The sequence below is a fragment of the Zalophus californianus genome, chromosome 14, assembly GCF_009762305.2.
Source record: "Zalophus californianus isolate mZalCal1 chromosome 14, mZalCal1.pri.v2, whole genome shotgun sequence".
Classification (NCBI taxonomy): Eukaryota; Metazoa; Chordata; class Mammalia; order Carnivora; family Otariidae; genus Zalophus; species Zalophus californianus.
Window position 1 is genome coordinate 93,594,083 of NC_045608.1, and position 16,373 is coordinate 93,610,455.

Sequence of the window (16,373 nt, forward strand, 5' to 3'; positions counted from 1 at the left end):
CGGGCGCGTGGCCAGCCGCAGAGCCGGGTTCTCATGGCCTGGGGGCGGCGGTCCGGATGCAGGTGCCCGCGGGGCTCCTTCCTCCTGAGGCCTCTCTGGCGTCGGGCGTGCCGCAGAGCGCTGGCCTCCTCTGGCTTGAGAAGCACCTTCCATCTCTGCCTAAACGCTGTGCGGCACTCTCCTCGCGTGTGTCTCTATTCAGACCCCCCTTTTTACGAGGACACTCTGAAGACCTCGCCCTCATCGAATGACCTCCTTCAAGGTCCCGTGCCCTAACCTGGCCGTATTCTCAGGTGCGGGGGGTAGGACTCCAGCACGTGAATTCTGGTGGGGACAGGTCAGCCCCTTACAAGGGCTTGCACACACGTGCACTCAGTTTTTTGGTTTTTTTTTTTTTTTTTTTTTTAGTAAAACCAAACGGCCCCTCTCCTGTTTGTGTGTTTGCCTCTGCTGCTCCCCCATTTCCTTTCTCCCACCTAATTGCTGCCATTGCGCGGGTGCAGATGGGGCCTTGGCTCAGCGATTCCCCAGAGCGACAAACCCCGCTCCCCGCAGTTGCTCCCGCAGTCCGCCCTGCCCGCCTTTGGAGAACAACGTGGCGGCCTGGTCCCAGGAGATGGGCGCCCACCCCCCGGCAGTCTGGCGACGGAGAGCTCAAGCGTGCTCCCAGTGCCGCGGCTCGGGTTGTTGATTTTTCTTTCTAGCAGTGTGCAGGCTGGGGCCACTCCACTGGGTCCACTTACTCAGCCCTCTGTTTTTATTTTTAACTAAACAGCTTTCCCAACAGGTGGGCCACTAATGACCCCTGGCAGAATGCTTTCTGCTCCAGGATTTTTATCAGGCATGAAAACGTGCCTCCCCTCACAGGGCGCACCCCGCCCCCCGCCCGGGAAGCACACATGCTTCTGCGGGCGGTGCCGGGTACCCTGGGCTCAGCCATTTGTTTTTCCTGTGCCTTTGTCATTGAAGGGCCTTCTGGAAGCAGCCCTGGGGAGAGGGACCCACGGTTCCAGCAGTGTGCGCCCTGTGGTGAGGGAAGCCAGTCGACAGGGTGACTCGACACAGAATTTGCTCGGCTCTGCTCAGAGCCTCCTTCCACAGCGAGGGCCTGTGAGGCAGGCGCAGCTGCAAGGGGGGTCATTCAGTTGTAGGTTCCGGGCAAATGCAGCTAAACCTTCTGAAAGTCTGGCAGAAACCCAATGTGAGACTGACAGTTTCTAAAGCAATCAGACCACAGTCAAGGCCACCTTTGCCTGAGGTATAGACTAGGAGTCAGTGAAGAGAAAACATGAAAGCAAGGATTACCCCTGATTTCTCTTGACTTGTGTTAGGATGGGTCCACGTTTCTATCCCAACTTACGCTTTCATTCTCTAAAGCTCAAGAGCCTAGTATATTCATAGGTCTCATAAAAAAAAAAAAAAACATATCTCAGCACCTGGCTTAAATTCATGAACATGGGAATTTAAACCTGTTTGGAGGCATTTAAAAAACTTTTAAAAGAACAGTTTATGCCCACTGTACTCTCCTTATAATTTTTAAGTAAAGATAAGACTATTTTGAAGCTAATTATCTCGACACACGGGTTCCCACGGGTTCCCACGGTACAGGTTACGACCACCTGCGTTTTCAGGGACCGTGAAGGCCACAGTCACTCAGAATGGGCCCTCACTGGACCCTTGAGGTCAGACCACATGTGGAAAGGTGGCATAGGGCTACGTGGCTTCGTTGGTCAGCCCTGCGTGTCGGTCTGTGCTCGGGCCGCGGTCATAGTGCCGCAGGCCGGCAGCTCACACAGCAGATACTTGTTTCCCATGGTCCGAGCTTTGGGCGCCAGGGGGTTGGCTCCTTCTGAGGCCCAGACGGCTGCGTTTCTTCTGTGCTTCTGTGTCCAGATGTCCCCTGTTTACAAGGGTGCCAGCTACTGGACCAGGGCCCACCCGGTGACCTTGCTGTAATGTGACCCTGTGTCCAAACTCGGTCACATTCTGAGGTCCTGGGGTGAGGACTCTAACCCCTGAATTTTGCGGGACCCGCAGTTCAGCCCAGAACACCCAGCTTCACTTCTGCATGAGGACGGCAGGCTGCCTTTAACAAGGGCCCATTGCCTCCTCTTTGGAGGCTCACTCGGCCGTGGGGCGTCTGCGGGGATTCGGGTGTTCCTGGCGGTCGCCGTGGGTGCAGACCAGATGAGTCTGACTGTGTAATCGGGACACACACCTCTGTCTTCGTCTGTGTTCAGAGTCTTAGCGGTCATCATGTGGTCCTGGGGACCCGTCCCCATCACAGAGCTCCCCGATGGGGGTGGGGTGGGGGCAGTGGGCGCCTAACATTCCTGTGAGCTCGGCGAGCAAACACAACCTGCAGAGGCTCCCAGCTTCCCTCAGGAGGTTGGAAGCTAACCTTTCCCCCTGTTTTGGTTCCACACTGAAATGTGTTTCCTGGTCCCTTGTTCTGTTCCGCAAGGTCCTGTCAGCTGGTGCCCCAGGTCAGCTGGGGCCAGGGTCAAATGAGAGGTCAGGGCGTTGTACCGGCAGGCGGGGGTGGCCCCACCAGACTTCCTGCCCCCCTCCTGCCCGCGCCGAGGACGTCAGCAGGGTCTCCGCTGTGTAACCCCAGGGCCACGTGTTGAACAATCTCCAGAATCTGGATGGAGGGTTTGTCACCCATCTGCCTTTCCTGTCACTGCGTGAGCTTTTAATTCCATCCTGCCAGGAAAAGGAGCTTTTTAATGAAAAGCATGCAGCAGTAGCCTTTCCCAGGGACTTTGGATGCTCTGGGATCTTTTCCCTGTGGGGTCTTTTTTGTCCATACAGCATTTATGGTGGCCCCTCTGTGCAGAGCGTTCTGATAGGCCCACAGCAGTCAAAAATGATACCTAATTCTTACTGCAGTTGAAAAAATTATGTTGTTCCTGAAACTAACCATAGTATTTGATAAAACTTCATAGTTTTATAGTTTAAATTTCTTTTAGAGTTTAATAGAATGATACTTCTTAAAGCTTGGGAAATGCCCAGAAATCACAGTGACATGGTAGAGCACCCCCAAAACCCAGAATTGTAAGCTCTCTATTTTAAGTCTCTTCAGAAAGGAGAGAGTTTCTGTGCTGATGATGCCCGTGGTAACAACCAGCTTCCAGGTCAGGCTTGACCCCACTGCTAGAGGCAGCTGGTGGCGGCGGCGGGGGGGCGCATGTGCAGAGGCGGGGTGGGGACTGGGGAGGGCCGTCTGTGTACTGCTTTGCCACACAAGGACGTGGTATGAGAGGTCTGAGCTTTGAGCAGCTTTTCAGAGACTTAGACATCTTTACCTCTTGTGCAGTTTCTTTCTGGTTTCACGGAGTTCACAGCTGACACTTAGAGAAGGTGCTTTGCAGTACGTCCTGACTTGTAGCTTGAAAGGTGAGCCTGACGACTGCAGCTCCGTCAGTCAATGCCAGCCGGCGGGTGGGTGGAGGCTGGGGAGGTTTCTGATCGACCTCTCCGGTGCTTTTCCCAGGATGTGTGTGCAGGATGTGGCCCTCATTTCTCCTTTTGATGTGATGTTGTGAGTGTCTATTATTAGCCATGAAAAGGAGAAAGGAACTCAAGTACTCGTGTGTTCCTGGAGAAGATAAATAATCTGAGTCTTTATGGCTCTACGCTCAGATTTTAAAGTCAAACCACTGAGATCTGAAACGTGGCTCATTTCATAGACCAATCTGAGTGCAGGAGTTACTGCCCCAAGTCTGACCCGTGCCTGGCCTCATCCCGCCTGCGTCCATCCCATGGGCCAGGGGCTGGGCTGCTCTCGGGCGTCACGTCCCCAGGGGCCTTTTGTGTCCCTAGTACTGAGATTTCCCAAACTGAGGAGCCCTGGCGGGGAGGAAGCATCTGGTGACACCAGGTGTCCGTGACCACAGACAAATCAGAAATGATTTCTGCTCAGACGTTTTCCTCTGAGGAAAGTGTGTGTTAGAGGGTCGTGCACCGCCCCCAGTGCCGAGTGTGCATAGCCAAGCGTCTGCCCCAGAGATTAACACCGAGTCCAGAGACTGGCTGTCCTCGTTCCAGACTAGACCTTCCCTGCAAAGCAGTGGCACTTACTTGCTCATGTTGCTTGGGCTCTTGCACCGAGTGTGTTTACAAATCATGATGGGGTTTGCTTTTTTATAAATTGTCTGGAACGGTCTTCTGGGAGCTGGGGTTTGACTCGCAGGATTAGGCTGGTTTTCAATAAAGGAAGCAACTTGCATCAGATCTGCCTTCTGATACGGATGGTCCATGCTTCCTGAGAGGCGGGCTGCAGGGCAGGTGCATTTCCGCACGAGGACAAAGCCCAGAGAGGGTGCATGCACCGAGCCCTACATGCCAGGATGTGTTTGGCTCAGCACTGCGAGGACCCCAGGTATCAGGAAGTCTCTGGACCCCGCCAGCCCGGGGTGTGAGGAGCGGTTTCTCCTTTGGAACTCAGAACCACACACGGAGTAGAGAAGCAGGGAATTGTGCACAGTGTTTCCCACGTGCTTGATGTTGGTGGAGGTTTGGCGGCTGTGCATCTTTATCTGATGGTGGCTCAGTAGGCCTTTTGAGGGGACAGTCCAGCCCTTTCTCTGGTGCACAGGCTGCTTGTAGGTTGAAGTGATGACATGGGGTGTGGTCGTGCGCAGAGGGTCCTCATGCTGCAGGGAAATGACCGATTTTCTCCTGGTGTCACTGTCCACAGTGACTATGGCTGTCTGTGGCACAGGTCGCTGTGATGGGTGCCCTGCTCCCACCTGAGCCCAGAGCCCTGCAGGGCTGTCAGGGGTGAGCACCAGGGCCTGGGCTTGGGGGCCAAAGAGCTCAGTGCCGTTGGAGGCAGTGTGTGCCTCATGGGTGAGGAGCTCGAGGCCCTGGTTGGAATGACAGGCCGCCAGCACAGGCCCTGATTCCCGTGGTCTCAGAGCCCAGCGTCTTCTGCAGGCAGAACCTGCCTGGTTCGAGAGTCGGCTTTGTGTCTTCTTTGTGCCCCATTCTACGTGAACTTGGAGATTCTGGATTTCTTGGTTTCTGTAAGCAATTTGGCAGGTGGTATCTGCACAAAGGTAGTGGTATTCTAGAAGCTTATCCCAGTGATGATGAAAGGCAGCGCCTGGGGCCCGGGAGGACGGTCGGGGTGTGCAGGCATCTGCCCCCCATGAGGTGAGGGCTGGTGGCACAGGGCAGGGATGGCCAGAGCCCTGTCTCCCACAAGCCCTATACCCGCCATCCCGCTCTATCACGCCCTGCGCCCGCGGCGCTCTGCCGTGTCTACACAGTTCCCGAAGGGCTGGAGCGCACTGAGGTGTGAACAAGCTAGGAACGCAGCGTTACCTTCTCTTGGGTGAAGATGGAGCCCCCACCAGCGTGAGCGGCCCCCTCTCGGTGGTTTTCCGTCTGAGTCTGGATTTCTGGACAAAAGCTCCTTGCTGCCTCCCTGAGCCGCCCCGCCCAGTTGAACTGTAGGGAACATCTGGCATTATTAGTTCTGTGTGGTGAGGACAGGTCTGCGCTTCTCTGGAGGGCAGCGGGCTGGCGGTGGGCTCCGCACAAATGCGGCCCCCAGGCGCGGACGGGAAGCCCACCCCTGCCCATCTGAGTGCAGGGCAGTACGTGCAGTCGGGACATGGGTCTGGGGCGCAGGGAGGCTCGGAGGAGTGCAAGTAGGGGTGCAGAGCAAGGATGCTTCAGGGGTCCCGGAGCTGGAAGGAGGCCGCTGCCTCCTTGGAGGTCCCCACACCCGAGAGGTGGGGCCCCTGAAAGCAAAGAATGCTGGGGGATTACCGAATCATCAGTTAAAACAATCCCTGCGTGGAGGCCTTGCTGTTCTTCCTCCATGAGTTCCCAGTTTGTGGCTGCGTTTGAGTTGCGCTCCTGACTAGACAGACACAGGCCTGGCTTGGCCTCCGGGAGCAGGGGGCTGGGGGGATGGGCGCAGGCCCCGCTGCTGAGCCTGCACGGGGGCCATGGGGGGCAGGTCAGGGCCAAAGAGGCAGTGTCTCTGGGGACAGGCCTCCTGGAGGGGTCCTGGGTCACAGGACAGGTTGCCGGGCGCAGGGGAGGGCCGGGGTGGGGGCAGACGGCTGCCCGGCCTCTCCCCGCTGCTCACTCTGCAGCCTGCAGAGCATGGCCTCCCTGGCCTCCCTGTGCCCTTTCCTGCCTCCTCCCGGCCGCCGTCCTCCCTGCTGCGGCCCCCGTCCCCAGGTCCTGCTCAGTGTCACCTTCGGTGGCAGAGCAGAGGAGGTGGTGAGGGAGGTGACAGCCCCGAGGGCCCCAGAGTCTCCAGGGCTCCTGGGAGTGAAGTCCTACACGAGGTCTGCTCCCCACTCCCGTCCCTGCAGACTCTTCACTGAAGGGAAGGCCGGCTCCTCCCTCGGGGGCACTCTGTGGGAAGGCGGGAGAGGCCCCCATGGACGGCGGGCCCTGCGGGACCCTGGGAACCACTGGTGGATCTTCGGCCAAGGATTCGTCCCACTCCGGACGGGACTCGGAGCCGGGTTCCAGGAAGGTTGACCTCCCGTGTGTGGGAAGAGCTCTCTCTGCCCAGAGCTGGGGTTGGAGGTGGGCGGGCCTGGGCCGCGCTCCTGTGTGGTCCAGACACACCCCTGCCCTGCAGCCTCTGTGCCCAGAGCCCCTGCCTAAGGGCCTGAGAGCCCCCGCGATAACCCCTTTTCAAAATGAGAGGGAAACCAAAACAAACAACGGGCCGTGGGGAGGCCTTTGGCCACCAACCCTGAGAAAATGTGTGGTGTTCCTTCGATAATATCGCTTTCCTTGGGTTTTGATTGTCCTTCCTTTGGGCGGGTCTGAGTCCTGCCAAGTTCAGAGTTTACAGCCTCAGCTACTTTAGGAAAACAGGACTCATAAAAGCCTTTATAGCTTTCCTCTGAGTGATATGTCTGTGTGGGCTCGAAGGTCTGGAAACTTCAGAAGTGAGGGGGTTTTACCCTAAACCATAGAAGCCAAAGACTCGCCTCACATCTGGGCTCCGGCCACAACAGGGAAGCTTCCTCCTGGACCCAGCTGCGGCTCATGTGGAAAATCTGGTTTCAGACATCGTGGACGTGGCCTCCCAGGGAATCGCAGAAGGGCCCTCAGACGCCGCCGCTCAAGTGCTTTCCAGAGTGGGTGCCTCACCGGGCCGGCGAGGAGCAAGAGAAAGCTGAACCTTGGAAAGCTGGCTGTGTTTTCAGTTCTCCAAGTAGCATTCTCTACTGTAGACGTTTAAACTGCAGGTAAACAAAGGGAAGAGCGAGCCATGGCTACCCCCGGCCCTGACGACCACAGCGGCCACGGGAGCGCGCCCCATCTTGCCCGCGAGAACCACGCTCTGCTTACTACTACATAAAACTGTAGGCAACACTCATAACGGGGTCCCCTGACTCACGGGCACTTGTCTGCCGCCATCCCCCAGGGCCGTCCCGCGGCGCAGCCTAGACATCACGTCATCGTACCTACACATGCAGTGTGTGTCTTCCAAACTGGGGGCTCGTTTTGAGAATCGTGGCAGTTAGCCATCGGTCCGTCCGCCCCCCGGGGGCTGGATTTCCGCAGTTTCCCCCGTGGTGTCACTTGGGGTGCTCTTCTGTCCTCTGGGTATTCCCTGTTTTGATTCGCTTTGTTTTCTCAAGTTGGTTTTGAATCTGGGCATTTGCCAGAATTCTGGCCTCAGGTTTCGGCAAAATGGTGAGTGCGCCTCCCTTGGGAGGCAGACATCTGGTGTCTGTCTCGGGTGTCAGTGGCCACTGCTGAGACGGTTTAAATCCGAGTCCTGCCCTGGCCCCGTTAGCCACGGGTCCCCCGGAGTGCTGTCTGGAGTGGCCGCTGCTCTGTGGGGCTGAGGTGAGGTCTGGAGGCGATTTGCGAGCCCCGGGCGGTGTCCACAACAGTTGTCATCAAGATCATGTTGGTTTCGGGCTCCAGTGTAGACGGTCGCCCACACCTCAGCATTTCTCCCAGCGGTTGCGCCCCCGGGCTTGCTGGGTCCCCTGCACAGAAATGCTGGAGGGAATCACAGACACCGTGTGGCGTCCAGCTTTGTCCATGGGGTGGTCACCGAGCTCCTGTTAGGGGGTCGGCGCTGGTGTGAAGCAAGAGGGTGTTTTGTACGGCGCAGGTGTGTGGCGGAGCCTGCGGGCCTCTGCGCGAGGCACGAAGCAGGTGGCCAGCAGCGGCAGGTGGGAAGGGCCTCGCGGGGGACGTGTCACGGCCGCTCCAGAGGCCGCGACCGTGGCCAGGTTGATGGGGGCAGAACTCAGGCTGTTCTCTGACTTTGGATCACAGCATGTAGGTGTTGAGATGCCGTGAACTAAGCATTTAAAAAAATCCTTTCACACTTTTCCTATGAGGAGGGAACACAGGTTCAGTAGAAGTTGAAAGGCTTTTCTCGTGGGAAACGGGCGGTGGTGGCAGCTCTGAGAGCAGGGTGATTCAGACTGCGACTGCGGGGCCCCTTCTTCCCCACAGGAGGCCGCGCCCACGCACAGAGAGGCCCTGGGCAGACTGTGACCCGCTTCCCTTGTGCTGTCACACGAGGCGCCCCAGCACACAGGGCAGTGTCGGCTGGGTCCTTGGCGCAGGGCAGAGCGGGAGCCGGGCCTGTCTCCGTCCCGCAGGGCCCAGGACTCCCGGCGGGGGACGGGGGGAGCGGCTGGGGGTGATGCCGTTGTACTGGGGTGCACACAACAAGCACTCAGCATGACTCAGGGGTGGTAGGTGGGGGCCCACATGTGACCGTAGCTCACTGGCCTCTTCTGGGGGTGATGGTAATAGTAACTGGCACAGGATTTGGACTTCTGTTTCGCAAGCACAAGGATGAGAATTTTTAAAATTAATTAATTTACTTATTCTATTATTTTTTGAGGGGGAGGGGCAAAGGCAGAGGGAGAGAGAGAGAATCTCAAGGATACTCCACACTGAGTTCAGAGCCAGACTTGGGGCTCGATCTCACGACCCTGAGATTTCTTGAGCCACCCAGGTGCCGCAGGAATGAGCATTAAAAAAAAAAAACTTTTTGTTTTGCAAGAATTCCAGATTCATGGAAAGTTGCAGAGAGATCTCCTTCAGCCACCATCCCTGACCCTGTTAGCCACCGTCAGCACCTGGGCCCTGGCAGGCTCTAGGGGAGAACTAGGTATTGGGGTGCCTGGGGTCTCTGCTCAGCACCTCATTAACCGTCCACGCTGCTGAGCAACAAGTTGACGTCATCATCGTCGTCATGTTACAAGCAAGAAACTCCTGCAGGAATTCAAGAAAACCATGTAATTTGCAGGGGGCTCCTCAGGGTCTCTCCTGGGAGGGTTTCTGTGGACATGCATCTTCGTGGCTGCAGACCTCCCAGAGCCCCCTCTGCACCAGGCCAGGTGGCTGGACCTGGACCCTCTGTCTTTGGGGACAAAATGCTTTTGGGCTCCTCAAATTAAAAGCAGCTTGGGCCCACTCTATAGTCCTCCACGGGAGTGTTGTTCCTGTGCTGTGTTGTATGAATTTGTATTTCACATGAAGTTCACAGGACCACGTCCCAGCACTTGTGAAATCATTACATTTAAAACGCGGGTGCTGAACAGGCCAGGAGGGGCAAATCTGTCTGCCATAATGGACGACACTAAAGACACTGACAGTCAGCTAGAGCAGAAGCAGGCTGTCTGCGGCTCGGGGGCCGGGCCTGGAGGCTGGGGCCTGGGGGGTCCACGTGGTCTGTGGTAAAAGGTGGATATGGAGCGCTGTGGAGATTTTCACAGGTGGTTTAGAAGCACTACTGATACTTAACGGATCATTTTGCTCTCGGTGTCAGTGTTTGTGAAACTGTGGCGTCAGCGAGGTCTTCCGTGGGAAGCGCTGGCAAGGATCAGCGCCTGTCGGGCCTGTGCCCGCGAGGTCACCAGGGGCCCCCCTGAGCGTCTCTGGGCGCCATCTGGACATGTGTCAGGAGCCTCAAGCATGTGCCCTCTTGGACGGAGGCTGTGAATCTAAGGAAACGACCAGGAAGGCAGCCCCCACCTCACCCGGGACCTTCACCTTCCTGGAGCGGACAGCACCGACTATCCAAGTTCAGCAGTGGGCGCGAATCAATGAGGACCAAACAGGATGCGGTGATCCAACCATTTTTTAAAAATTTCCTAACATGCTGAAAACATCTTTAATTTTAAAAAAGCCAGCGTATCCAAATACATATATATCTCATTTCTTACAATATATCCCTTTTCCTGTGAGAATACTCACAGGCACACACCCACGTGTGGAGATGGATGCTTCTGTGTGTGCAAGCGAGCGCGTGCACGTGGATGACTGCAGTTTCTGGTCCACGGCCCGTGTTTCCCTGATTGCATTGAGAGGGTGGCTTTGTAAAGAATCACATCAACTCACAGGTGGGTTTAAAGTACGAAATCATCGGTTGTGTTCAGCAGGAAGCCCAGGCGTGGGGGCTGAGGCCAGGCCACAGCGTCTGCTGTGGGGACTGTGGGCCAAGGCCGTGGGGCCTCCACACCTCTCCAGGCTCGGACCTCGCCTCCGAGCCAGGGACTGTTTGCAGCTGTGTGGAGCCGCCAAATTCATGCGGAAGAATTTCAACCCAAAACAGTCCTTGTAATTGTGTGTTGCCGCACTTTGGAATCTGCACTGACTTCAAGCTGCACGCACACTGCGCGCAGACTCTGCCAATGATCCAAGAGCACGTTAGTGACGTGAATTTCTTCCTCTGTCATGGTCAAGTGCATGTGCCTTTCACCTGAACTTTGGGGAACTGTGTCCTTCTGTTCTTTCTCTCATTTTACTTTTCTGGGAGGCGGGTGGACCTGAGCTTCCGTGTCTTTCTCTGTCCGCAGCGTTACACAGTCTTTGCAGAGATGGACCGTGTGTGTGAGATCACACGGAACAGAGCCGGGGCCTGGGGCGCTCTGAGGGGCCGCGCTGTCAGGCGTCCCTGCGCCTGGGTTCTGTCTGGGGCGAGTGACTGCGGTGCCGTGGCCCCCTCCTGAGGAGTGCTCCCAGAGGCCCTTTTCCTTCGTCGGGGAAATGGGACAATTACAGCAAGCCTGTGTGCTGTGGCAGGGCGGTGTGGCTCCTGTGGGCTCTTCCCACAGGAGCTGGTCTCTGCCACACACCATTCCTTTCCCCTTGCCAGCGCCAGAACGATAAACCAGCTCACAGAAGTGACATCACACAAGCTCGTCCTGTGTCGTGTGTTGTGCACGGACCGCGGGACTGAGGGGGGGCTGGGGTCGCTGCAAACCGCCATGCAGAAGGGGCCAGCCATGCCCAGACTGTTAAGTCCTGCACACGGCCGGTCAGTGGGGCGGGGGCATTAGAACTGGCCTTCCCGGTTCTTAGGTCAGGGTCTTACCTCAGTGATTTTGGAAAGATCTTCAGTTAGTTCTGGAACCTATCTTATGAGGGAGGGTAAATTAATGTTGGTCCATCACAAAAGAAGGAATATATTTTAAGGTGGGTGGGAGAGGTTTCCCTCTTGTTCCAGAACGTTGTCCCGAAGACCTGACAGGCTGAAGCGGATTGTCATAGTCTCGTGGCCGTTGGTTTTACTCTGTCCTCACGGAAGGGGACATTAACCCGAAGATGCTAAGGGATGCAGTTCTCAGGCTGATGCCAGTGTGGCGAGTGGGTGCCACGGTCAGAGGGGTCGCTTGGCGTGCGTGCGTGACGCCCTGTGTGTTCCCTTTCAGCCCGTCCCTCCCCGCCCTGGACTGGCAGCTGCCATCGCGCTCGGGACCCTACGAGCTGAGGATCGAGGTGCAGCCCAAGCCCCACCACAGAGCCCACTATGAGACGGAGGGGAGCCGGGGGGCCGTGAAGGCGTCGGCCGGAGGACACCCCAGCGTGCAGGTACCGGGGTCTATTCCCCTCGGGCACGCATCCGTGCCCAGAGGTGGGAGCTGGGGCTTGTTCGGCCACTGCGCAATAGCCGGCTCTGCTTCTCCCGTTTTCTCTTAAAAAACTCCCCTGCAGAGTGCTTGAGCTCTGCAGCGTCTGCACACACAGTCCCGTGTTTCTCCTCGACGCGCACGGTGGCTGCAGTGAGGGGGCCCCATAGCTTTTCCTTCCACAGCTCAAAGTCAGCCGCCATCATTGACCCTGAGCTTTGTGTGAAAATGGGAACCCTCTCAGGCGAGTCCCAGAGACTGCGGGGAGCAGTCCGCGCACTGGGCCGTGGTCAGGAGGCCCGCGTCCCCCAGTGGGGCCGTGGCCTGTGACTCGCGGGGGTGGCTGAGGCCTTGCTGTTGCCTCATCCTGCCAGACACCACCTCTCCCCTCGTCTTCCTCGGGCAGGCACACTTGATTCAGACAGGATGGGAAAGCAGGGAAAGGACCCTGAGGGTCTGCCTCAGTTTCCTGGTGGCGCCGGCGGGCAGTGTGGGTGGTGGGCTGTCTTCTGCGCCTCTTGGGAGACGTGAACCTGGGGGTTTTTCCTTTTTTAACGTGTTCTGGAATAGCACATTTAGAAGAAAATAAATATAACCTTGAAACGAAGATGTTTTATTTTTGAGGAGAGAAGTGTGGTCAGAACTGAGGAGAGCAGCCTACAGGCTTCATGGTGCTTGCTCTCCAGAGCCTACGCCCGCCTCCTCCCCTCCTCTGCTCGGCCCGGGGTGGCCGTCAGCTGCCCTGCTAGACACACAGACTCTCTGGCCCACACAGACCACGGAGCCCGGAGCCCCTGGGTGGGCCCGAGGGCTGGTTCCATCAGCTTCCCAGCGTGGCGTCTGTCCCTTTCCGTGCTTTGGGGTTCCTCAGGCAGGACACAGGAGGGATAGGAACTGCCAGGGTGCCAGGGAGCTCAGAGTTCCCAGGGGAGAGACGCCACACGCCGTCAGGGCCAGGCTGGGGTCTCCCGCTCACGTGTTGGGGTGACTCTGGGTGCTGGTCTCCCACCCCAAACACTTGGAGGGGAATAAGTTTCACTTGGCTTTTGAGTTGGAACGTTTGTCATTGGTGGCCTCGGGGCACCTCGGTCGCTGTGATGCAGGCGTCACCCTTCACCCCCGGGAGGACGTGTGGGCGTGGAGGTTGGCTACTGCATGGGCGCCAGTGGACTTTTGTCAGATGTTACCCGACAAGCGTTGACCCCCCTGCCCAGCCCATTGGCGGGACTCGGGTGGCCGTGTGTGGATGGGTCGCTCTCCTGCCCAGAGCTCCAGGCGGTGGATGGGGCACATGTCTCCCCTCATGGGCCCCAACTCCATCATTGGGGGATGAGGCCAGTCAGAAGGGTGCTCAGCAGGGCGCCCATGTTTTTATTTTATGCCATTTAGAAAAATAGAAATCCTGTCAGGGACGGCGCCCCAGAGAGAGAGGCTGTCCGCCCAGGCGACGGCAGCATGGCGTTGGTGGGACGGTGCGGGCAGTGTTGTGGCCGCGTGCCTGCCGCCAGTTAGTGCCTACGTGCGTGGCTGCGCGACTCGACAGCATGTGGCAGCCTGCTAGACGTTTTCGGCCCCCGCCTTCCCAGCGGGTGAAGGTCCAGCTACGCTGCATCAGCCGGGCTCTGTAACTAGAGACACTTAACTCGCTTTCCCGCTGCTACCGCGTGGGACTAGATGCCCTGCCACAGACGGAAGAGGGTGTTTCAAGGCCGAGGAAATAAAGCAGCTCCAGGAGAAGAGGGAATCGGGCAGCGGAAGAATAATGGCCAATTGGCCCCATTTCTCAAAATTATAGCAGCAAGGGGCACAGGTCCTGCCAAGGGGGCGGGGGCGCCTATAAACATTAATACCTTTTGTGTTGAAATGCAAAGCACAGGGCTCATTGGGGACCACCTCTCGGCTCCAGCAATTGAGGGCTCCTGGAGGATGACAGAAGGCAGCCCTGGCACCTGCCTTTGTCATTCACCCCTCACCAGGACCCCCACCCCCAGGGCCTCAGGGTGTGTTCATCTACCTGTGTAGACGTTACAGAGAGAATTGAGACGTTTTGGAGAAATTAGCAAAACTTGAAACAGTATTTAAAATATCTTACAGATTATTTCAGACTAAGTGAGGGCAAATGCAAGAGGCTGGTTGTGGGTTTAAACGGGATGAACACCACCCCCCCCCCCCAGCCTTACAAGTGAAATGCAAAACGTAAATGGTGCTCAACAGAAAATGTCAGGTGTTGTCAGCACTTCTCATGGGTGAGAAATTAGTAATTTAGCATTTTCTGGTAGATCTGTGGCAGAGTGAATTTATTTCTATGCAAGTGTGAGGTAAGCAGTTACAAAGAGGGGGTTTTGGGGGTTTGTTTTCTTTTTCAGTTGGCGGGCCACAAGTTGGATAAAAATAGAAATTGCGCACTGTTTTAAAACAAATGAAAATAGAAAAGTCTTTCAGTTGCCGCGAAAGCACGCTAACCACAAGGGTTTATTCTGTGCTGAGTTTTTAGCGGATCCTCTGACACGGGGCTCCAGCACCACGCCCGCTCCTCTCTCTGCAGAGGCCAGGCCACGCCGCGGGCAGTTCCTGGGGCAGCCATGCACCCCATGAGCTGTGCTGTGGCCGGTGGGTCTGCGGGACATGGGCTCTGGCCCGGGACAGACTGTTAGCGCTCAGACGAAAGCGGTCACGTGCACCAAGGGCCCGGGGAGCCTGATAAAAACCCGCTGACCCCACCGCACCTGCCACTGTTCACCAGACTTTCAATTCCAGGTGTCTCCATCAAATCAAAGTCATTTTCTGCAGAATGAAAGTGCCCCAGCCCGGCCCCAGAAGGAGGACCTGCTCCCTTTCTGGAGTGTCAGTGACCGCAGGAAGGAGCTACCCGGCACGCCAGCCCCCCTGCTCTGCATCTGGGACGTGCGGTGACACGTGGGGCGTTCTTCTCAGGCTCAGTCAGAGCAGGACTGGAGGGTGGGAAGGGCCTTCTGCGTCGTTCTGGTCTCTCCCTCCTTTCCACGTGCAGCCTGCCCCACGTCGCAGGACCCAGCGTAGGACCCCGTGGCCTGTGTTCTGTTTCTCCTGAGCTCCCACGTTCATACCGCCAGTCGTGAAGGACGATGGCCGCCGGTGCTTCTGGGCCCTCCCAGGCCACCCACCCTCTGCCCCGCTTGTCATCCCAAGCCCGGGAGGTCAGTCTGCGACCCTCAGAGGGGCCGGCACCTCTGTGTGCATGGGAGCAAGGCCTCCCGGGTTCTCAGAGGCCTGGTCCCTGGGTCCTGGGTGAGGTGGGAGGCCATCGTCTGCCTTTGGTCTGGGGAGGGCCTGCCGTGGGATTCGCCTTAACAGGGGGTGCAGGAAGGCTGGTCTTCCTCCAGGGTTGCTGCTGATAAACCAGAACCTCATGACTGAGGGGTCTTCTCACGGGGGCTAACTGGTTTGCCAAAGGCCCTCGGTCGGCTGGTTCCGGTTTCCCGGTTTGTTTCTCCACGGCCCCCGCCCTCACCGCCCTCTGCGTGGTGCCTGGTGTCCCAGAGTCCACAGGGCAGGGTCCCCTGTTCCCACCTGCCCTCCCAGGGGCCCACGGAGTGACCTGGGAGACATCACTGACCTCTGACCCAGGGGTCAAAGAATGAAGCTCTGTTTACTGAGTTACCAAAATAACTGCTCGATAGCATCTAGCCCACCACACAGGAGGCTGGGTCTGTGTGAATAATTAATAGGTCACTGAAACAGGAAACCCAGGGAAAGTCTCGAGAAGTTGGAAACAGCATTTCAGGTCTGTAATTTGTACTGTCAGTTCAGCTCCCCGGTCAGTGTCGAGGGGCCAGCGAAGCCTCTTCTGGCGATGAAGGAATTGGCTCTGGAGCCTCTGAGGGACGTGGGGACCACCCTGCCGCAGGCAGCAGGGGTCCCAGCCTCGGGTATGGGCGTGGCAGCAGGGGGTCCTGGTCTTGGGCGCAGGTGTGCGCTGCGGGGGTCCCGGCGTCTGGCCCAGGTAGGGCGGTGTGCCCTGGGGTGCCGGTGTCTCCCTAGGGCCTGGCTTCTAGGCTTACCTGGGCCCCCACAGAGCATGGCGGGTACTCGCTGCCACGTAAGTCCTCTGGGGGCGGAAACCCTGAGATGGACACACCAGGAAAGTTGGCAGAGACTCGTTGCTGCTGTGATGACTCATCATTTTACGCAGCACCCCGGCCCCTGTGCAGACGGTTCGAACATTCCCTGGAAACCGTTCTGGGTGTTTGAACATGTGCATCTGCACTCACAGCACGTTCCCTTTCACCCAGAGGTCCGTCCTGTTGTTTCTTATGTGAGTTGTCATGGGGGGTGGTACCTCCTGCTCTCAGGACAGGGTGTTAACCCGAAAAGCCAGGGTTTTCACAAAAGGCAGACAGATGGATGTCCCCGGAGTAAGTTATTACTTGACAGCAAACTTCTGTAGGACCAGCTGGGGGCCATCTGGCCGGCTGCCTTTCTCCCTGCCCCCCTCACACCCGCGGGTCTACAACTGGTGCA

At 57.5% G+C, this 16,373-nt stretch overlaps 1 protein-coding gene across 7 annotated transcripts in view; it reads left to right on the forward strand.

Annotated features, from left to right (window-relative positions):
- NFATC1 (nuclear factor of activated T cells 1) overlaps positions 1-16,373 on the forward strand; it is a 106,567-nt gene that overhangs the window by 16,444 nt on the left and 73,750 nt on the right. For all 7 annotated transcript variants that reach the window (XM_027600793.2, XM_027600801.2, XM_027600795.2 and 4 more), the window contains exon 3: positions 11,676-11,835. In XM_027600793.2, the coding sequence (XP_027456594.2) occupies positions 11,676-11,835 (160 nt within the window). The remainder of the gene's footprint in view (positions 1-11,675; positions 11,836-16,373) is intronic.